The following is a 22,069-nucleotide window of genomic DNA, read 5'->3' as shown; positions in this document are numbered from 1 at the left end:
CCGAAGCCGGTGGACAGTATGTGTTATTAGTTGGGGTGGCGAAAAGATCGTGCCCGGGCATCGAGGAAGGATGTGTCCAGACAGCACATGACTGCTGCATCTTGCACCCAACTGGGCACGATGGTACCTTGGAGGTCACGGAGGTATGCGAAGACTGGGCATGAGGGAGGCGATGACTCTCCTGCTCGACCGCAACGACTTTTGTCCCAGACTTGGCGGCGATGACCAAGACTATCCCGACCCAGACGCCTCTGTCAGGATTGTGACAGTTATGCCACGACAGTGAGCGGACCGAGGGCGGATGTTCCGTTCATCATGTCCCTCACGGTGTCGGCCAGTGCCCCGAAACTGCGTTGTGAATTCAGCCGAAATACAATACCAAAAGTCGGGAGCAAACAAACTTCCAGGATGGCACACCCCGTACTTTCAGGTATATTGCTGTCCAATGTTATTAGATTGCGTGTAGGGATACCGGCACTCGTCTCTGTCGTCTCTCTGGAGGCCGTTCCAACAAAGGGGTTTCTTCGGTTCGTTCAAACGCACCTTGTAGCTGCCGGGCCCGTCTCTACCACCGGCATACCGAACTCTGGATCTTTCCGAAACCCCCCAAAGCTTGACATGCCTCTCTTATGGCCCCCCGAGAGAGAGATATTCATGGGAGAGTCTTCAGTGGTTGAGATCTTGTGATCGCTACCGGCGAGCTTAGAGGCTTGACGGGGCCCCTGGGTCAAGCTAGGTTTTGGGCTGCTGCGATGGCGTCTGTCAGATATCTGATAACCAAGTAAATCCGTGGGAGGAACGAGATCTAAGTAGTGGTTTGTTTTTAGGGGCTTTGGAGAGCTTACTTTTTAGAGGAGAGGCCGCGCTGCTGGAGTTGGTTGGGGATTTCTGCCTTTTCTTGTCTTTTAGCGTACCGCGTACGATCAGTTCGAGATCTTTTGAAACGAATACAAAAGAATGCCACATTTTCCAACATTTCTAGTTCCCTTTTATTATTACGAAAAGACGTTATAATTTGAAGAGCCCACTGCGGCTGGGAAAAAATGGTGACGGCGTTGGACGGACTGAACTCCATGCTGACGACAGAGATAGACGCGACCCAGGGCTGGGACGCGATCTACTCGAAACGGACCTCGAAACAAACCAACCGAGTACCTCTCCTCGTACCATTCTGCAATCGATTTCCAAATACTTCCATCGACGACCTCCTTCTCGAAACGTCTCCGTGTTCTTCCTTTTCGAAACGATCTTCGACGGCGGCCCTCAGCCCCCCTGGGTGTTTCGATCGGGACCCCTTTTCCGAGAACGAACCCCGCTTCGACGAACGGGTTCCCAGCGAGAGTTATGGGAAGATGTCTTGACGAGGGGATATAATGCGATGTGATAATTGATGGTGGTTTGGGAATTAGTGGGAGGGCGGGTTGATGATGATGTGTGTGGGTGAGGGTACGGGTTTTGGTGCGTTGGAGGAGGAGGATGTTTGTGGGAAGGAAGGGTGCTGGGCGAGTGCTCGAGCCTGAGGATGGAAATCGTGACGACGAGTTGAAGTCGGTTGTTCGTTCTGAGGTTTGCACGATATTTTCTTGTCGTTGTTTTGGAGGGCAGTCCCTTCGGTTTGGAGAGGTCTGTTACGGCTTTGGCTTGAACGGATGCGTAGTGCGTAGTCCGTGAAGCCTATCTTCAAGGAACGGCAGTTTGCTCTCTTTCCTGACGCAGAGAGCCGTGGAAAAATCTACTGCTGTATTCGAAGACGGGTTGCGTCGTCTATTCTACGGCCGGTTGCTTGAGAGACATTCGGGATTTTCCGCGCATGCGTGTGTGTTTTGGCTAAGTGGTCTGGATCGAGTTGATTCGATTGAATGGTCAAGAACCTTCAACATGAGGTTATACTTTCTCTGTTTTCTGGGCATATGGAAAATGGCCTTCGAAGAGCATTGGGTGAACAAGCTGGTATCTGGAAAACGGCGTAACCTACGATACTGGTCCTTGATAGTCTTCAGACTCTCCTCCGCTGCAACGCAACATGAATGGACTGTATCCGTGTTGATGGGGCAGCCTTACTTCTCCTCCTCCTCCACCATGATGGAAATCAACAGTTGAAGAAATCTAGTGATTGTTGAAGAGCGTGCCGCCGTTGTAATAATGCCGCAACAAAAATGTTCCGGCCCTAAACCGAAGCCGTCGTGAACGTAGCCAACTGACACATGTCTCTCCCAGCGGGATGAAACATGCCCAATCTCTGCTGTTGGAATAATCAAAGTCAAGCTAACGAACAAGCCTCCAAGCCTCCCGAGACAAACGGCGCCTGTTGATCGGCTACACATGTCTCGGGCTACATCTTGTCAAGCATCGACCGGTGCCATTTTCAAGACATGTGTCAACCGAAACCGTTCGCGGGAGGCACCGCGGAAGCCCACAAGCCGCGTTGCTGTGAGAATTTCAAGCCACCTCCTGCACCCAGCTGCGCCGCAAAACTTGACTTTGCGGTCCGATGACGCTCCGGGTCAAGTCCGATCGGCGATGCGGGTTGTGGGCCCGTTTTCGGACGTGGTAGCACATGCCGGCCGCCCTGCGGCCGATCAACGTGTGCGATAGGCATCTTGGATGGACCGCGTAAAAGTTCCGGGCGTCTATAAAGTTCCGGCAGAATCTGAATTTCCAGTCCGTCCGATAATTGAGCTCGGTATATCTCAAATCCCATCGCAGGCCGATGACTTAATTCTCAACTATCATCTTACACAAATCATCGTTCCGTCTTTGCATCATGGCGTTCGCAGAGAGCTACAAGAAGGTTTCAGACCTCAGAATGACCAACATGAAGAGCACGAAACAGAAGACGTGGCGTGCTGCTGTCACCGTCGCCGTTGCGGCGGCTGCGGCTCGTTTTTACTTCGCCCCGGGAGCCGGTCTTCAACCCGCAACGCTCGAGTCGTGCATCAACGACGTCTGTGCCGGCCGCGCTAGTTGCGTACGTTTTGGCGACGACGGTATGAGCGACTGGGTCCAACCCTTCAACCTCGGTCAAACCTCCGTTCCGGTTGCTGTTGTTCGACCGAAGAACGCAGGGGAAGTTGCTGGCGTTGTCAAATGTGCTCTCAAGCACGATACCAAGGTCCAGGCTAAGGCTGGTGGGCACTCCTTTGCGTAAGTGGATTGAACTTTGCCCAGAATACTCGATCACTAATTCTGTTGTCAGGAACCACGGTAAGCTTTCGTAACGTCCTGTCACGAGTTTGCGCCAGAAGAGGTTGAGGCATGACATGTACTGACCGCATACGAATAGGTCTTGGTGGCGAGAATGGTGCCATCACTATTGACATGCACCACTTCCAATACACATCTGTCAACATGCTGAACCCGTCTCGGAGCATTCGCGTCGGAGGCGGAACGAGGTTGGGACAGATTGAGGAGCACCTTGGCCCATACAAGCGAGCCATGCCCCGCGGAGTCTGTGGTGACATTGGTATCGGTGGGCATGCGACTGTCGTAAGTCTTTAGGTTCTTGGCCATACGTATATCGCAGTCTTCTAACAGCTCTCAGGGAGGGATCGGTCCCATGTCTCGCATGTGGGGAACTACTCTCGACCACGTCGAGGGGGTTGAAGTGGTCACCTCAAACGGCACCCTCGTACGCGCGAACAAGAAGGAGAACCCCGACCTATTCTTTGTAAGTTATACACATTTGATTAGGTAACAGCTGTTGCTGACTATGATTCCCAGGCGATCAGAGGAGCAGGCGCCAGCTTCGGCATCGTCACTGAATTCACGATGAAGACCCATCCAGCTCCAAAGGAAGTCCTTCACTACACGCACGACTTCCAGTCTTCCAGCCTGGAGGAGAAGGTCGATGCATTTCACCAGTGGCAGACCCTGATTGCCGACTCAACCCTTGATCAGCGCCTTGGTACAGAATTCACCTTGACTTCCGGCGGCGGCGCCAGCATCTCCGCTACGTGGTACGGTTCCGAAGATGATCTCCAACAGTCCGAGATTCTCGGGAAGCTTCCTTCGGGTGCAGCACCTGCTCTTCTCAGTCATGAGACCTGGGAAAGCTCCCTCATGAAGCATGGTATTCAAGAAGCCCGCCATAAGTCCACCTCTCCGAGCAAGTTCTTCTCCAAGGGACTTGGTTTCACCAAAGCAGACCTGTTCTCAAAGGCCGCAATCTCTGCGCTCTTCGAACGAGCCACTGCCCAAGACCAGGAATCAGGCCCGTGGTCAATCAAGTTCCAGGCTGCAGGCGGTGCTATCTCCGATGTCCCCACCAGCGCGACGGCTTTTGCGCACCGAGACAAGGTCATGTTCTACCAGTCGTTCGCGCCTAGCGGCTGCGCCGCAACAGAGGGCGTTTTGGAGGGTTTCCATCGAGAAATCTTGAATGGGATGGCAACTCGAACCCCAGGAGCGTATCCTGGATTCGCGGACTCGGAGTTGAGGGACGCGCAGGCAGCGTATTGGCAGGGAAATCTTCCCGTCTTGGAGGACATCAAGGCGTCCTGGGACCCCATGGACGTCTTTCACAACCCTCAAAGTGTCCGGCCTCGGGCTTCTTGAAAGGTCTGTCTCAGGGTAGGCAGCACAAATGATCAATCGAGGTGGCAACGGGTCTGGTGAGATTAGCAAGGCTAAGGCAGTCTCTGACTAGGTAGATTACGTTAGAAGATAACAGACCGGTAGAGAATCTGACTCACCAGTTAAAATTCAAGGGGCTCAAATAAAAACCTTGACGGCCTATCCCAACGATGTCATCCCTCCCAGCAGGCACACTTGAGAATCAGGAATGTTGCGATCTGTCCTGAAGGAATCTCACACTATCGTTTTGGAATTTCTGCGGGCGAGGTAGTTGTTGGCAATGCTACCGAGTCAAGTAAGTTGAGGATATCAGTAATCAACGTGCAAATACAGGGTTTCATATTGACCTCGACCTCATTTAAGGAGAGCCCTGAGCCGGGGACATAATGTCCTAAATCGCCGATTCTCCAATCTAAAACCGTCTAGTTTGAAAGATCTAATCCCGCTGAAAACCTCCCTAGGGCGTGCTATCTCAGTAACAAAAGATGTTATTATAAATTAGAACGAGAGGACCTCGAGAAATCTCGTCTTCTTGAGTATCACTATCAGCTACTTATTCCTCAGTGGACATTTTGTTTGTAACATTTCACCGATTCTACCACGTCAACCATGCGTTTCCAACTCATCACCGTTAGCCTCATGGCTATTATCTCGTCTGTCCACGCGGTCTCGTGTAAAGGAGACATCTGCGGAAATACCGATTGCCGCAAGCAGCCTGGTGAACCTAGCTGTATCAACATCTCTGCGGGTGACGGTTGCACGTGCAATTTACCCTGAGCGCCAAGGCAGTATGTGCGAAACCCATGACCATAATGAGGTTGAGCTAACCTGAAGTTACGTGTGCGTTTAGTGCATCGTCGTTTCGCAGATTCTGATGGTTCATGTTGGTCTACTGGCGTTGGAGACACTGTGGGCCAAGTGGACATAAGAGAAGCAAGCGTGCACACACATTTCATCATAGAAATCTTGCACAAGTTGGCTTGCTGTGATATTTGGGGGTGATTTATGGGACTAGCAACATTGCACATGAACATCGCCACGTTGGTCACTCTTGATTTGTTCATTACTGTTATAGATTACTTCGACCTCATAGTGTTCATCAGTTGAATTCTGTTTTTTACCTCCCGTACGATATCAAGAAATGCAGTCCGCTCTTCAATAGTAGCTCACTGACAGTTATATGTAATTGATGATGACGTTGGCGTTCCAGGGGAGTAATTAAGTCAGTGCCACGCAGTGAAGAAGGCAAGCAACAGCCTCTTGAATCGACCCATTCAAATATTTTCGTGCATTCGCTGCGAAAAAGCTGCTTCTTCTCTGGCAACGTCTTTACACAGGTATGTAACATAAGTTCAACCGAGTGATTTGTAGCATAATTGTGATAGATGTATCATCAAGGGAAAGAAACAAGGAGAAGAAATATGGAAGATAGGATTTCATTACCAAGTGCCCAAAGGTTGACATTGTTTCTGTCTTATGATGAACGTTTCTTTAGCATAGCCAGTGCTCCATAGTTAAAGCTAATGCTTAATTTTAAAAGCCGCCCTATTGACGGCATTAGGTTTTCCAATTATCTTCATTATTTCGCCCCAGAGCTAGAGTTGGAACCTCACGCCTATTCAAGTATTCCACAAGCAGCTTTGAATGCACCAAAATGTACATATCATTCACCCATTACATAGTTGCCGCTATTTTAATAAAAGAAAGATGATGAACCAGTTTTCTCATGATCTTATTTACGACTGTCCGATTCAGGGCTTCCTTTACCTCATTACAAACCCTTCCCTACTGGACGATTTGGTTTCGGAGAAACATCAAAACAAAACTTCTCTATAAGGTTCTCTATTTCCATGGCCTGAAGAGGTATTGATGTGTCGGAGAAATGTCAGCGTCTCTGAAAACTTCGCTGGATAAGTCACGTATAAGGGCGTTTCTCCGATATCAAATCTACATCTATAAGGAGAATGTCCGCAACAGAAAACAGAAATCCAATTTTCTGTTCTACTTTAATTTTCACTGCACCAATATCCAACAACAATCTTCATTTCGAGTCAACGCTGCATCAAGATGTCGTTACAAGCAACAAAACAAGACATAGGCGTCTACCAGGACACCGGCAACGGAAATGGGTACGTGTCTTATTGAAAGAATCCCCACGACGTACCGAACAGTATTCCTAACAAGACGCAGCCTGATTTCCAATCCTTATCACAGCACAATTTCCTTGTCGATAAAGCAGGAGCCGATCAAGTCCAAGGTCAACAACCTCAAAAACACAGCCAATAAGCCCAATTCGCGACGCAAAACTGCGAAAAAACGCTTCGTCCAGAACGCAGGTATGGCTCAAACTCTTCCTTGTCTGTTGTACTTTATCTGACAGTTCGAACAGCGCGATTCCGGCTCGACCCGCGGGCTATAGTGGCAATTAACTGCGTGTCTGCAACACCTGAGCAGCAACGTTCTACCCTGATCGGGCCAACTTATCTGGTCACCGTCACCCTCGAGAACGTGGACAACCCAAATGAAGACTGCAATGGTCTGTTGGTCGGCAATCGATCTATGTCCCCGTATTTTATCGAAAATGAAGAAAGCAGGTGCTTTTCGGCATTCTGCTTTTTCGAAGACCTCTCGGTGAAGAGGGAAGGGAGGTTTCGATTGGTTTTCACCTTGCGGGTGCTGGAGTTCCTGAACAGCCCTGTGGGAGAACTGTCGGAGTGCGTTACAGCGCGCTCTTCCGCATTTGTGGTATATCCTAACAAGAGCTTCCCGGGTCTCTCTGCAAATACTTTGCTCGAAAAGTATCTCCAGAGTAAGGGAGTCAAAGCTCTTTCAAGGGCGGAGTCCAAAGCGGCAGAGATGCTCCGAAAACGTGTGGAACTGTCTGAGGGCAATGACGAAAGGCGGAGAAACCAGGCACAGTCTGTCGCGACAGCGGGAGGGCCTGGCCAACAACTCCCCGATTTACCGATTGGTGATATCATGGCCAAGTATCCGCCACGCGGCATATTGAATTTGCAGCCGCATCACGAGTATAACAATGGTTCTGCCTTGAACCAGGCCTCTCAGATTAGCGGCCACCGTAATGATTATACGACTCCTGCTGCTGGTTTTTTGGCTCCGGGCAGTGATACCCATGGGGACAATCTTCCGACGACGGTCTCTATGCGCATGCTGCAATACTTCAACCCGGAAACCTAAGCATCAGAGCAAGATAAATTAGATAAGCCGCCTCAGTTCACGGTTGACGATGAAGATATGGAGGAAGACTCCAATAGCATTCTTTGCTTTTAAGCATTTCGCAAGGCTTGCTTCATAGGTCACCGCTGTGGTAGGGTTGTACGGTCGATTCATATAGTTCTTAATTAAATGTCTTGGGGTGCCTCTGGCCAATTACCCACAGATCAATGCTTCTTCGCCTTGCCGGTGACATCGTCTTCGTCACTACTGCTCAGAGTTGCCTGACTGGCGTTTACCTTGAAGCTAAAGTCCACCACGCCCACCAAACTACTGACTGCGCGAACTAACCCTTCCAGATCGTCACAAACTAATGAACTGCAAACTTGTAGTACCGCGAATTCAGTGTACCCATGCTGCTCGACGTTCCTCACGTCCAGGATTGTCCCACTGCCCAAGGGACTCGTAATCTCCGTCAGCTCAGCCATGCTCGCCAACGTTGAGGTATCGCTCGTGGGAGACTCAACAGAGCCAGATCTGCCCGTCGTGGAGCGGACTTCTTCGCCAGTGTGGGTGTTGACCATGACTAGTCTGTGCTCCAACTCACTTCCTCTTCGTTGGATTCCTTGCTGGGGCTCTGGGGCCCGAAGATGGAGCAGCTTGCGTGTGAGTTCGTTCGGCCGAGGCAACTGCATGAAAGGAGGCAGCGATTGGCCGGAGAGCAGTGAGTTCGACAAGAGGGTGAGTGTCGAAAGGATGGTGTGTTGCGTTGGCTCGATGCCTGCAAGAACTTGGTTCAGGGCACGAAGCCATTGCCGGTCGCTCGACGACGAGGCGGTTGATGGTCTGTCGCGGGGTTTCCACGTAATTGTGTACGCTATCAGCGTGAGATAGCGCATGATGCTCGTCGATCGCCTGATAATGTCCTCATAGGTGGCTCGGGGGAACTTGCCGCCGATATCGGGCTCCCACTTCTGCCATTGTGCATGACTGTCCAAACTAGGGAGCAGCAGCAACAATTTGCCCAAGATCCGACGTCTTTCCTTCTCCATCTTGTGTGCCGGCGTTCCTGGCATCTTGATATCGCCGTGGGTATCAGTCATAGTGGCCTTGATCGTCTCAGTGATGACACTGAAATAGTTCGCCAGAAGGTAGAGGGATGCACTGAGATCCATGCGGAGCCATCTGCGATCGGTAATCGGCGAGGGAAATACGGTCCAAATGAAGGCGACAGCACAACCGGCAGCTACGCATGCGAGACGGTAGGGTGCGAGTAGGTAGGTCGGGTAGTATGGCTGTCCTGTGGCGGCAGCGGCGACTTCGCCGATCTTCTGGACTTGCAACTCATAGCCGATGATGAGAACTTGAGTGATAATCATGATGAGCCAAACTGGCATGAATCGTGGATACTTCAGTACGAAGTATTGTTCAATGAAGGTGAAGAGCCATAAGAAAACAATGACTCCAGCTGTTCGCTCCACCACGATGTACCAGATGATGTAAGAGAGGATCATCGCAACGAGCGTTCCTCCGACACGGCACACGAAGCCGAAAATAGACTGGCCCGCCGTGATGGTCATTCCAATAGCGATCATGATCATTGCCCAGACAAGTCGTTGTTCGTTGAAGAACGTCTGGGTGTTCTGAAGAAACGCAAGAATGCCGACGGTCATCGTAGCCACCGCTACGCGGAAGCCAAAGAGGGACTCTCCCGAGCCCACAAATGCCGAAATCTTGCGCAACCTATTGCCGAAGTGCTGCCACCAACCGTGGGCGGGGAGATGCTCGGGGTCCTTCTTCTTATTGTAGCCGTCGCCCGCGTATACGACATTGGCTCCCATGTCTGCCATGTCGGGGTTCTGCTCGGGAGTTCCGTCCTGGGCGCTGCATGCACCTCTCAACCACTTCTTGATCCGTCGCTGCGAGGGAATAATCAGGCGCTTCTTGGACATGGTTCCGTCGGCCACCTTGGAGTCAGCGAACATGACTAGGTCTTGAACGGCTTCACCCAGGGCGAGCATGAGCTTTTCCATGTACAGCATGACGTAGAGTTGAGTCTGGTCCCGCTCTTTCATCCTCGTCTCCAATCGCTTCAGGTTCAGGTCTTGTCGCTCCTGTTCAGTAGCCAGTCGTCGTTCCTTCAACCACGCCTTCAGCATCTCGCCCTTCTTGTCGTTGAAGTCTTGCACCTTGTCCGCTAAGACTTCCGCGAATCCACTCTCTCCAGGCTTGGGTACTGCCTTTGCGCCTGCTTCCATCTCGACGTCTGCAGCTTTGGTCTTCTTCGGTTTTGGCGTAAGTTCCAGGACGATGCCCACATGATCCAACCCCTGATCCATTGCCTCCGTGAGAATCTCGAATGGCTCATAAAGCTGTGTCATAATGTCGTTCCACACCTTCTGTTCCAACGTCTTTTCCACGTCCGAGTCACCCATGCCGTCGTCGGTGCCCCATCCATGCTTTTCGGCCGCGCGACGGAAGATGTCGACGATCGTGCTGATTCCGTTCAAGGGGATCATGACACTCCGCAGCCGGTTGAAGATCTCGCTCAGGTCCTTCGCGTCCAGCTTTCCGTAAGCGATGTCTCTCTTAGCGAAGACCATATCTCCGTGCATCTTTCCAAATAGTGCCGAGATGGCCAAGGCCGTCGCCTTCAGCTCGCCCGCTGCCTTGGCCTCTTTCGTCAACTGGGGGCCCTTCTCCTTTCTCCGGAAGGAACTGCTAGCCCTTGTCGGCTCTCGCTCTAGCATATCCTCTCTCGAAAGGACCTGCAAATAATTCAATTGCAGTCGGATCGACTTCCGGACTAAACCGATGGCTCCCTTGAATTCCCCGCTAACCACCTTGCGGCTAGACACCGGGAAGATGAACAGGGCAACACCGGTCGCGATTCCCATGGCGGACAGCATGGCTACCAGGAGTCGTCGCACGAACGATTCGGCCGAGGCAGTCGTGACCATGAGTGGTCCGAAAGTGCATGCCACGTTCATGAAAATGGAGTAGATCATGACCGGCAGGTTCATAGCCGGGTACTTAGCACGCAGCGTGTTGGAGATCCAGATGTTAAAGAATAGCCAAACACCACAGACTGCTGATTGACTGGAATTGTAGACTGGCAACCCGCTGGCCAGCTCTTGGGCCGAGGCCGTGTTGCGCCTTGCCTGCACACCGGACCATAATGCAAGCATCGATATTGCCGCACCTATGCAGATTCCAGAGACATTGAGGACTAGGTTTTGGAGGTATTTGCCTCTCGGAAGGATGGCGAGGGCAAGGACGGAGATGATAGGAACGAGATATCCTAACGTCGTAAAGTACTGCGCGACGGGCGTTGATTGATAGATGCAAATGCCGATGAGGGGCGGTAATGAGCCCTTGAACATCATCATGAGTGTCGGTACATCGAGGCCGAGTTTTGTCATGATACTCGGCTTGGGCTCCGGCTTTCTCGCGGCGCTTGCACTGGTAGCGGAAGTCGGTACCCGTGCCGGAGTCGGGGGTTGCGGTTCCGGCGAAGGACTGGACCGGGACTGATCAGCCTCCGATCGCTGGTCGTCGGAGTCCATGTTTTCGGTACCATTGAGGGTGGAAATGTGAGATGAACTTGAGTTCCCGTCGTCTCCGAGGGTTCGGGCGGTTGAACGTCGTCGCATGCCGGGCGTCCAGTGTGGATGAGATGAGGTTGAGTTTTTCAGCCCCCGAGGCCCGGGTTTGTTTTGTCTCAGACGATGATGTAATTAGCGGAGATCACCGCGGCTCGATGGCACTGGAATGCCGGCAGAGTTTGCGCTAATGCGACGATTTGTGGACTTAACTGCTCGTTTTCGTTAAGGTCGGACGGGTTTGTTAAGGAACTAAAATAGCTGCGAGTCAATCAACCAGAGACAGGCGATTCATGCCTTGGAAGCACGGGCCTTCATCTCATCTTATTTTACAGGTGAGGCGCGGATGAGATGAGAGAGGGAACTGCTCACGGACATTCAAAATTCTGATTAGAATGTCGTGGAACTTCATTCCATTCCAAGATCCATGCAGCCTGGGTTATAATGGCTCGTACTCTGAGAAGTCTGCATCAGCTGGCATATTGCTGAACAACTCATGGCATAGACAACGTAGCTGATACACCATAGTAAATCTAGTTCGATCCTTCGGTTTCTATGAGCCCATTCGCAAGCGGTCGCATGTCGGCATGGAGACTTTACCTGGAAGCTTCCTTGACAGCTTAAATCTTGTTACCGTAGTCCCTCCGCCGCAACGCTGACGATGGCTAGATAAGTAAGTGGCTAGATAGCGGAGGATTCACGTCGAAAGAGCCGGTATGCATGCATAATCCTTGTATATCAGCCCTAAATCAGCTGCCAACCCCCCGCCACGTCAGTGCCTAGAACACTCCGATCAATTCGCCAAGGAGTCCCGTGGAATCCGTGGGCCCCTCCCGAACAGCAAAGAAAGCTTCGGGAAAAGGAGGCAAGAACACGAGCTTGCTTTAAGTGCCAATAGCTCCTCAATGCCTGTCGACAACGATGAAGTTGGTTCCCCATTCCCCATCAGTCACAGGGTTCGCCAACTCAACCAACCGTGGGGGTGCTGTTAGCCGAAGCCCAGTTGCTAGGTGTATGGTCAATTGGCCCTGACCTGGTCCTCCCAGGGTCGTCAAGAATGACAGAAGATACCCTTTGCAGACAGACATTTGTCCCGGTAGCAAGATGGTAAATGATGGGGAAGCTTTCTTCGTGACATTAGGCATGGCTCTACATCGGCCGCTTCGGAGTTTGAATACCAGAGATTTGCCAAGGCCTCACCATGTTCTCCCTTTTCGCCTTCATCCCATGAACATGAGGCCACTGACTCTCAGTAGTCCTTGAAACGCGTTTCGTAGTTCAACTCCACCACGTCTTTGGGGCTGAGGGCGTTGACTCTCTTACTCCTGATGTCTGTCCTGTCCAAAAGCTTCTCGTAGAGAGGGGCAAAGTCCCTTGTTGACTGAAGATGCATCAGGCCCAAGTACTGGCGTTTGTCGGACAGATCGACATGATGCTGGACACGATATGCCAGGTAGATTTCATTGAAGCGTACATTTGTCTCCAAATTATCGCGAGCAGCCACAGTAGCAAAGCTGAATAAAGCTCCCTGTGTGATTGCTGGAGCACCTCGAAGACCCATGTCGCCTGAGGCGCCGGTGCACATTGTCCATGTGCTGTTTGGCACGCCCTGCTTCAGGAGAAATGGAACAGTGGCACGGTAAGCAACTAATCGCCATTAGTCAGTAATTCCGGGAAGAACCCGTTGTATGTTCATGATGTCGCTTACGAAGGTAGGTTTCGAAGTTCGCTTTCATGATTTCACGCAAGCTATCAGCCTCTAGATCGACAAGCGATGTCTCCCAGTACAGACCCCCGGCTATACGCCATCATTAGTACTGTTTCAATAGTTGTCAAAGAAGTAACGGGACGTGTTTTGATACTCACGTGAGGCGAAAACATGCTGGAAGGCCGGTAGCTTGCCTTCGCGGACCTGATTGACTACATCTCGTACCGCGCTTTCCGACGTGATGTCGGTTTCAACGATCGTAATGCCATCGTTACTTCCGACATACTCGAGTATCTTCTTGGCGCTGTCTTGGTTACGAACGAGCGCAATCACATGGCGCTTTGCTCGCAAGGAACCAATTACGGCGGCTACTCCAATGTTACCGGATGAACCGAAAATAAGCACTGTTTCCTTCATCTTTGGTACGAGGTAACAAGATGAGACAACGTGCACTACAATAATAGTGCGATACGTGGGAAGCCTAATGGCAGAGATGCTTCCGAAAGATGTTTGGAACTTAAGGAGGAAAACTGCCAGAAAGCACCCAGACACACGAGATTGAGGGGTTGGGCTTCAGTTTATTGCGTCTTTTTCCTCTGGTCAGCCCAGTACAACGCAGCATGATATCAACATGAGGCTAGAAGCTCAATTCTAGGTTACACCAAGGCCGGCTCGGACTTCAGAAAAGCGAAGGAGTTGCATGGAAGCTCCGACGGCATGAGCCAACCAGACACGCAGTTTAACAGGTACTAACATCGAAACCGTTCAAAGCATCCACTATTGAATCTGACTGCAGGTCTTCGTAGGCCGTCTTGAACCTCGGCACCCCACCGACCAAGACGGTTTTGTAGCGTTGCCGTCTCACTGACCGAGAAGATCAGCTCTTGGTGAACTGCTCATTATGATTTGAGTAAAGCGCGTGGCTCAGATCTGTCGGCAAATTCAATCGATCGAATGACACTTGTTCAGAGGACATAAGATATTGCTCTCATTTGTCGATCAGTCTGAGGCTACTGTCGCATCCACTTGCTGACTGCATATCAGAGCCCGTTTTTCTCGGGCATGACTGCCTTTCAGGGCGACTCGAACCGCATCTGTCCGATGAGGTTTACGGCCTGATGACAAGAAAGAAGGCGGAAAGGTCAAACGTCAGAGGATTTCTCAATTATTCGAAATTATCGGTGAAGCGTACGGTAAGCTGTTATTCATGGCATAAAGCCTTTCGACCTGTCACTGACTTTGTTCATAATCTATGGCGTCATGAAAACAGAGACAGTGATGAAGCTTGATAGTGAGGGTTAATGGGAAAGTTTAGCCTAATGGTTGCCACCTAGGGAAGTCAACTCGCAACAACCGCGATTGTTCTATGTTTTGAACGGTTTAAAGAGTCATAAATTGCTTGAAACAAAAGGTATCTGTTGTATTCGTATTGATTGTTAAAATTGACGAGAACCTGTATTCCAATATTATCTGGGCAGTTCGAAGTTGGACGACACAGTTGTTTTCTTCGTCGAACTTGACGGTTTTGTGTCCACGTCAGCTGAAATGCACGAAGATTGCCATTCCAATTCTTTCAGGGTACTTCCTAAGCATTATGACTGTCTAGTCAAAGACGTTTTCGCCGCTTTAGAGGAGAAGAAGTCCCGCAAATCGTTGACGAGATCCTCGGGGCACTCGAGAGCAGCGAAGTGCCCACCACGCTCGTGCTGCCGCCAGAATTGAATATTCGCAACTTGCCGAGCCCAGTCCTTCGGACACTAAACATACAGGGTTAGTTGTCTTTTTCTACAAGAAAGGTGACATTTTTCTACTTACTGCGAGTATCTCCTTTGGAAACACGCTTACCCCCGTTGGAATTTTGACATATGCCTCGAACGCTCTCTCGGCTTCCCGCCTCTCCCCAAAGGCTTCCCTGTGAAAGCGCAAGCCAGGAGTGGCTGCTTGGATCCAATGCATCATAACCAAGTTGATGATATCGTCGTTATCCAGAGATTCGGGTACGTCTATCCATGACTGCAACTTCTCTACAACCCAAGCCAGCAGACCGATGGGCGAGTCGCCAAGAGCAAAACCTAGTGTTTGAGGTCTTGTGGCCTGCAGATGCAAATATGCACTCTGATCCTCCTCGAACGCAGTCGATATTCTCATGAGATTCTTCTCGTAGGTGGAGTATAGAAGTCCTGAAAGACACCACCGGATGTACGCAAAAGGTGCGGAACGTAAGGTTGGTGCGGAGACTGGGAACATGTTGAGATGCTGCGCTCGGACGACGTCGGGATAGTGAATGGCCATCCAGCGCGTGATGAAAGCGCCAAAGTCACCGCCTTGGGTAACAAAGTGTGGATAGCCCAAAACATCCGTCATCAACTTCTTGAAGGCATGTGCGACTACTTCAGGACCAACCCTAGATCTTATCGGCGCAGGAGAGAACCCGAAGCCCGGTATCGAAGGAGCAACGACATGGAATGTGGGATGTTTGTCGTTGTCTGGATTTGCAACGGTGAGCTCGTTGACGATTTTGCTTGCCTCCAAGAATGATCCTGGCCAACCGTGAACAAACAAAAGCGGTATTGCTTCGGGACTTGATGACATCGAATGGGTATAGTGCAACGTGACCAGGCCATACTCCGGGACATCCATCTTGATCAGGTAGTGATTGAAGATCTCATTGATTCTTCTCTGAGTATCGGTCAGTTCTCAAGTAAGACGAGTCAACTGAGATAAATCCTCTCTTTTAGAACGTACCTCTTGGTCCTCCCAGCTGTAACGTGTTCTCCAGTGTTCGGCCAGCTCCCGTATGCGAGAAACCTTGGATCCTTGGGACCAGTCATCTTCTCTGAAATCGGTTTGCTCCTCGGGAAATCTGGAATGAAGAAGTTTCTGCTCAGTAAGTTCTTGAAGGTCAGGGTCAAACGAAAAAGAAAACGAGACCGGCTGATTCATCTCAAGTTGGCAGTCGTCAATCGGGAGCTTAGGCAGCATATTGTCCTGATCCACCAGACTGACCACTAGGTTGAAAGGGCTCGTACGGTTGCTCAATTGGGAAGGTAAGTGAATTTAAGGAACAAATACCCCTCAAACACATGAACTTGGGAGCGTGGTGATAGCTAGATGACGGATGGCCACATCCGACGATCCGAGAGCACCAAGGTTCAGGGTTGCCAAACTATCGGCGCATGAACGATTGTCACTACTAGCAACACTTGGCGGCGTAGATACTTCAACGTTGCTGGGATTACCTTCTTACAGCGCAAGTCGTAGTATTGCAGAGAGAATCCGATCCAATTGCAGTTGAGAGGACGTTGAAGGATGCCGACGGCGGGATTTCGAGGCGTTGGAATGCAATGGCGTCACTAGTTTCAGTGTTGAGGATGACAGGTTCAGTCAATTTGAGGAGCTGGCCTCTTATCAAAATTCGAACTGTTTTGCTGGGGAAACTAAATTCCAAGTTCCTCTTCGAGCAACACAACTGAGAACACATAGACACATGAATTGAATCACCCAACAATCATCTGAGGGTAATGGTCGGGCACTCTACTGTGATGTTCGTTAGATGGCGCTTGCGCTTACACTTGCACTTTGGCCGAACCGTATGGCCTCCACCGTGGGCCGTCATCGGACTCAGGCAGCCGGGCGTCGGGACCGGGGTTTTCTGGGGTCGAGACCCGTTTTTATCATGGTCCGGCCCGCAACGAAGACGCCGGCCGAAGCCGATTTGTAATGTTTTCAGCCATCAACCCCGCAACAGAAAGCCGTCAGACGATCTAGCCTCCATGACGTACCTCTGATGAGTGAAAACAGACGACATACCTTGAGGGATTAGTATATATCGGCCATCAACCATTACCACCACATTCTCCGGCTGCATTCTAGCAGGCTATATCGTTTCCGCAGCACACGCCAGGGATTAATCGCTTTCATTTCGAACCATCATGACCGCGAAACAGTGTCAGGCTCTAGTTACCGAGGCCCCCAATGGAGGATCGCCAACTATCGTCAAGAAGGCGATCCCAGTGCCCCAGCCGGCATCCAACCAGGCTCTGGTGAAAGTCTCATACGTCGCCCAAAACCCGACAGACGGTGAGATTTCTAAACCTTAGTTGTGGCATTTGCTTGAAATATTGACAAAACCGACAGTTCAATCCTTGGACAGCAATGCCTTCGGCGAAGACGCAGTCCTTGGCTGCGATTTCGTCGGCACCGTTGAGGAAACTGGCGACAAGGTGCACAAGCTCAACAAAGGAGACTCGGTAGCTGGCTTGATCTGGGGAGGTACGATTGCGTCCATATCACGGTCGGAGTTGGGCTAACTTTCAATCCACAACAGGCGAGATAAAAGGCGTCGGAGGTTACAGCGAGTATACCGTGGCAGATAACGACATCAGCTTCCGTGTTCCCAAGAACATTACGCCAGAGGAAGCTGCTACACTGCCCCTGGCGTCGATGACGGCTTGGCTCGCCCTCTTCTCCAAAGATTGCCTGGCTATTCCCAGAGACAGTGGACATGACGCGTCAGTTTTGATCTGGGGTGGAAGCTGTAGGTGATCTCTGGCCTCGACTGCAGTATCTTGGACTAACTGATCTGGCAGCAAGCGTCGGCCTCTATGCCATTCAGATCGCGGCTTTGCACGGTTTCAAGGTGATCACTACTTGCAGTCCCCGTCACTTCGATATGGTGAAGTATCTGGGTGCCAAGCACGCATTCGACTATCACGATGATGGCGTCGTAGACTCCATCAGAAATGCGGCTCCAGGACTCAAGTATGTTTTCGACACAATCGGGAACAAGTCCTCATCTGGTCTAGCCTCACAAGCCATCGACGAGAGTGGTGGTGGTCTCTGTACTGTGAGGCCTGGGAAGGCAAACACCGAGGAAGTTACCAAGCAGACCGAGGTGACCGATGTGCTTGTCTGGACTGCCTTCCTGAAAGATCACCGTTATGGGGATTTCCATTGGCCCGTAAGTAATGTCGATCTATTACTTATGTCATGTGGATAGTATTACTAACTGTGGACAGGCGCATGAGGAGGACCACAAGCTCGGAACCGAGTTCTTTGAGAAGCTTCCCGGATGGGTTGAGGAAGGCAAGATCAGGCCCAACAAACCAAAGATTATTCCTGGGGGTCTCGATGGTGTAACGAAAGGATTCCAGGAATACCGAGATGGAGATATTTCGGCTACCAAGCTCGTTTACAAGCTCTAGCAAAGCTTCTTACCTTTCAAGAGACTGTCAGGTTGGGATATGGAAGCACGTCACGGCTTGATGAACGGCTAGTACATGTAGCATCGCACATCACAAGCAACAGAACCGATGATTAAGGGTTAAGACGATGCCAGTGGCGTCTATATGTTCAGTTTTGAATTGAATGTCATAATCCATAAATCGCTCAACAGGCTCCGCACATCTCTCTCAACTCGAAGGCCTCATCCAGTCGTTTAGTTGGTACCAGAGCAGCCGACAAAGTTGTTGCCGCTGGCACCGGTGTGGGTGATCTGACCAGCCTGGCCGCAGCTGGCGTTGATGACGACGCGGTCGGCGCCAGGAGAGCCTGGAAACAATCAGTATTCTGCACAAATCGTGGCATATAGACTTCGGCAGCATAGCCAATATTGTGGGCATACTGCGCCAAGCTCGCGCGGGGAACAAACTCACCTCCGGTGTAGACGCCGCTGGTCTTGATGGGGAACTCGTACCACGGGCCGCTGACATCAAAGTTGAAGCCCTCGTAGTTGTTGTAGCGGTGGGGGTAGGTGGAAGATCCGGCGACGGTGCCGGCCTTGACGTGGTTGCAAGCGGCGTTGGAGGCGGCGTTGACCTGGGCGGTGGTGTAGGAAGTGCTGCCGCAGGTGGTGGCGCGCTTGAACAGCTCCGCGGGGGCGGCCTGGGTCGCGACGGCGAACAGAGAGAGGACGACGACGGAGAACTGCATCTTGACCAAGGTTGCGAGGGGCTTGAGTAAAGACTGGAGGGGGAGTTGGGATGAGATGAACTGGGCTGTTGATCTTCTCCCAAATCTGACGAACTCGGTGCAGACGACTTCATCTTTATAGAAAGAGAGTTGTCACGAATAGACTTTCCGAAAGTGAGTACCGCCCCCGTTCCTATTGCAACGCACAATTAGCAGCGGGAGGTGTGGTTGCGGCGTCAGCGCCGGCCCCGTTGTGTTGTCGATCGTCGGTCCTCAATCCGGAAGGTGTTTGTAGGGATCTTATCGGGCATGGCCAGGAACGCGGCCGTGGTTGGCTGGAAAATACAAGACACCAAAAAAGCACACTTCTTCGTCCTTGTTCTCCGTTCAGCTCCAATGGCATTTGGTCTGATTAATTGGTGGCCTTGACATGGATGTCGTGCGCTAGCATGGCGCATCTACCGACCGGCATTGCAACGCCAAACCCCTGGGGCCAAGGAACTGTCGAGGCCGGGTGAGGAAGTCTTGCCCGTTTCTCCCGTGAGATCCCCGCATTGAAGCGCACCCTGCGGCCACCTCCGATCCACCGGTCCCTTAAGCAGCTGTCGAAACGGGTTTAACCTGGCTGTGGGTTCGAAACGTGTCGGGCTGTCCCTATCATTCTGCCACGGGGTCCTCTTTGTGGAATGTCGTGGGAACTTAGTTTACGCGCTTAGTTAACCGGCCTTCTTACAGGTTGACGATTTTACCTTCTACATAGGGTTACAGCGTGTCTGGGTATGTTCGTCTCATCGCCTCGGAACCGGCAAAGTAGCGGGTGGGGTAAGGAATCCAGAGAGCTCCGCTGCTTCATTTCTATTGATCTTGGCTTTCGGCTTGGTAGCGGGTCTTGTTTAAACGGCATGGGATAGCGAATGGTCTCTCTGGATTGCTGAGGAAACTAAGCTTATTTTCTACGGTCTCCATGACGTATCAGTTCAAAGACTTCAAAACGGCAAGCTTCTCGCGGGAAGACAGCTTAACGAACCTGGGTGCCAGGGTCTGTGCCGCTCACCCGATGCTTGACACTTAATCTGAGGTTTGCTTCAACCATCACCATCGGAGACGGCCGCTCCTCCTCTACGATATGAAGCTTCTTAGTTCGCATGTGACAGTTTTGACAGGCCATCGTTCTCCTGCTCGCATCGGACGAAGCGCTGAATTAGGCATAGCATGATTTAGACAAATGAGAGATCGCCTGCGGCGTTGGTCGGCGGTTGACTTCTCGAGGACGACATTCTGAGCCTTTCGCGTGTGTTCAGGGCCATATTTCTAAGGTGTTACCGGCTTCTTGAACTAGACTTGAAAATACATGTTAGACACAGCATACTGGCCGGGTTATGGTAAAAGATGGCTGTATACGACAAGAAAGACACACATCGGCGGTGCTGAGGTGTTTCCGTCGAAATATATTCAACTAGGAGAGTCCATAGAAAGCCAAGAACGAGCTCTACGTACATTAAGAGGAGTTCGAATATATAAAAAGGTACCAGTGTGCATTAATACCTCACGCCGATGGGAAAACCGGGTTCCAATCCTGCTCCCTCAGCCACTGCTCAAGGCTTGGGGTCTCGATCTTGATCTTCAAATCAGACGGCCAAGTCAGTTTTTCCTTCCATCCATCAACTCCCTGACCAAAGAACCCATACTCGGCAACAAATAAATGAGTCTCTGGGAGCTCCAAGCCTAAGGGTGATGAGTTGGCTAGTTCTTCCACAGTCTTCTGGACGTAGCCGTATTCTTTGCCGGTCAGACGGCCGAGAAAATCGACCGTCTGCTGTCGAGACTGCCACTCATCAAATCCAGCAAGAATAGTGCCGACAGGCTCGTCCAGGATCAAAGCTTTGACGAACGGACCTGTGCTGACTGGGGCATTGATGAACGGCAACGGCGTGTCAGCCGGAGTGGGTCCATCAAACTCGGCCCGCTTGGTCTCGGCGTTGTAAACCGGAGCGAAGAAAGAGCCCGGGAGGATGTTGGAGTTGTAGTGGCCCACAATGATCTGTGATGTTTTGGACCACAGCTGCGGGAAGGACTGCTGGATGTGCTTGGCGATGTTGGCCTTTCCGTCGTAATGGTAAACATGCCTGAGCTTCCCCTGGCTCAATTCAGAGACACCGGGGAGGGTACTGAATACGAAGCGCTCCAGTGTCGGGATGTCCGCAGCAGCAACGGCAATGTTGTGGCCCCATTCTTCTTCGGTCGCTTGAGCGACGACAGCTGGGTGGACGCCCTTCTCCTGGGCTTGTTGGACCACGGTTGGGCTTTGGATGGCGCTCCAGAAGTCTGTCACGGCGAATATGGCGTTTGCGTCTTTGAAAGCTGCACGGAGGTCGGCAAGGGAGTCGAGGGAGGCAGACACGACCTCTGCACCCAGTCTCGAGAGTTCCAGAGCCGCAGCAGATTTGGGATTCCGAGTCACGGCCCTGACATGCCATTGAGAAGCTAACGATGAGGGGTTCAAGAAGGTCCTGGCCACAGATCCACCCTGGTTTCCAGTCGCACCGATGACAACCAGGGTTTTGATAGGAGTTGAAGACATCTTATTTTAGGGAGTCCTGGATATGAGGTGGTGGAAAGCCTGAGTGATGGTAGTATTGAAGTCGATTCGAGAAGCTGTAGAATGTGAGGCAGTGTTGACATTGATGCAGAATGAGTTGTTCTGCTACATGTTGGCAAATCTTTATACTTGAATTAGCTTGCTACTGACCATCAGGCAAACTAATTGGATGTCACAGCTGCGGACCGCTAAGTCCTGATCGTGTCCCCAAGTAGTTGGCCGGATATGGCTGAGACCATAAGCATAACGTTTTTCATGATCCTGATGACGAATATGGGTGTGGCCGTGGAGTTTGCCATTACTAAGGTCAGCGGACTTTCAATTTGAAGGTAGCGGCATCCTGCAGTGGTTCGAACGAGGAGGAATCAAGAAGCCGATTGAGAGCTAATTAACCCCGCGAGCTGGGGTAATTGGCGCTGACAAAGGGTAAAAATGCGGGTTGATATCAAGCCGACGGGTGGAGTTCAGCACGGACAGCTTTGAGTGCTAAAACGCGTATTATTG

At 51.3% G+C, this 22,069-nt stretch overlaps 8 protein-coding genes across 8 annotated transcripts; 3 read left to right on the top strand and 5 right to left on the bottom strand.

The window, feature by feature from the left end:
- Positions 1–2,764: 2,764 nt before the first annotated feature.
- On the top strand, positions 2,765–4,554 carry CkaCkLH20_11651 (berberine bridge enzyme; the record flags this gene model as incomplete). The annotated part of the gene is made up of 5 exons (XM_038894365.1): positions 2,765–3,144; positions 3,197–3,204; positions 3,284–3,486; positions 3,542–3,667; positions 3,721–4,554. The coding sequence occupies 5 exons, from the start codon at positions 2,765–2,767 to the stop codon at positions 4,552–4,554; spliced, it is 1,551 nt and encodes a 516-aa protein (XP_038740440.1).
- A 2,085-nt stretch (positions 4,555–6,639) lies between these two features.
- CkaCkLH20_11650 (uncharacterized protein) lies at positions 6,640–7,770 on the top strand (the record flags this gene model as incomplete). The annotated part of the gene is made up of 3 exons (XM_038894364.1): positions 6,640–6,701; positions 6,763–6,908; positions 6,962–7,770. The coding sequence occupies 3 exons, from the start codon at positions 6,640–6,642 to the stop codon at positions 7,768–7,770; spliced, it is 1,017 nt and encodes a 338-aa protein (XP_038740439.1).
- Positions 7,771–7,973: 203 nt separating this feature from the next.
- Positions 7,974–11,312, bottom strand: CkaCkLH20_11649 (uncharacterized protein; the record flags this gene model as incomplete). Its single annotated transcript, XM_038894363.1, has 1 exon — positions 7,974–11,312. One exon carries the CDS (start codon positions 11,310–11,312, stop codon positions 7,974–7,976), a length of 3,339 nt encoding a protein of 1,112 aa, XP_038740438.1.
- A 1,285-nt stretch (positions 11,313–12,597) lies between these two features.
- On the bottom strand, positions 12,598–13,473 carry CkaCkLH20_11648 (uncharacterized protein; the record flags this gene model as incomplete). Its single annotated transcript, XM_038894362.1, has 3 exons — positions 12,598–12,995; positions 13,057–13,146; positions 13,215–13,473. 3 exons carry the CDS (start codon positions 13,471–13,473, stop codon positions 12,598–12,600), a joined length of 747 nt encoding a protein of 248 aa, XP_038740437.1.
- A 1,175-nt stretch (positions 13,474–14,648) lies between these two features.
- CkaCkLH20_11647 (epoxide hydrolase) lies at positions 14,649–16,038 on the bottom strand (the record flags this gene model as incomplete). The annotated part of the gene is made up of 3 exons (XM_038894361.1): positions 14,649–14,813; positions 14,872–15,735; positions 15,802–16,038. The coding sequence occupies 3 exons, from the start codon at positions 16,036–16,038 to the stop codon at positions 14,649–14,651; spliced, it is 1,266 nt and encodes a 421-aa protein (XP_038740436.1).
- A 950-nt stretch (positions 16,039–16,988) lies between these two features.
- On the top strand, positions 16,989–18,260 carry CkaCkLH20_11646 (uncharacterized protein; the record flags this gene model as incomplete). The annotated part of the gene is made up of 5 exons (XM_038894360.1): positions 16,989–17,136; positions 17,194–17,328; positions 17,384–17,593; positions 17,646–18,016; positions 18,075–18,260. The coding sequence occupies 5 exons, from the start codon at positions 16,989–16,991 to the stop codon at positions 18,258–18,260; spliced, it is 1,050 nt and encodes a 349-aa protein (XP_038740435.1).
- A 233-nt stretch (positions 18,261–18,493) lies between these two features.
- CkaCkLH20_11645 (guanyl-specific ribonuclease f1) lies at positions 18,494–18,987 on the bottom strand (the record flags this gene model as incomplete). Its single annotated transcript, XM_038894359.1, has 2 exons — positions 18,494–18,606; positions 18,711–18,987. 2 exons carry the CDS (start codon positions 18,985–18,987, stop codon positions 18,494–18,496), a joined length of 390 nt encoding a protein of 129 aa, XP_038740434.1.
- A 1,525-nt stretch (positions 18,988–20,512) lies between these two features.
- On the bottom strand, positions 20,513–21,547 carry CkaCkLH20_11644 (NmrA-like family protein; the record flags this gene model as incomplete). Its single annotated transcript, XM_038894358.1, has 1 exon — positions 20,513–21,547. One exon carries the CDS (start codon positions 21,545–21,547, stop codon positions 20,513–20,515), a length of 1,035 nt encoding a protein of 344 aa, XP_038740433.1.
- Positions 21,548–22,069: the final 522 nt, after the last annotated feature.

The sequence above is a fragment of the Colletotrichum karsti genome (assembly GCF_011947395.1).
Source record: "Colletotrichum karsti strain CkLH20 chromosome Unknown Scaffold49, whole genome shotgun sequence".
NCBI lineage: Eukaryota > Fungi > Ascomycota > Sordariomycetes > Glomerellales > Glomerellaceae > Colletotrichum > Colletotrichum karsti.
This window is presented reverse-complemented; position numbering and strand designations above follow the sequence as displayed.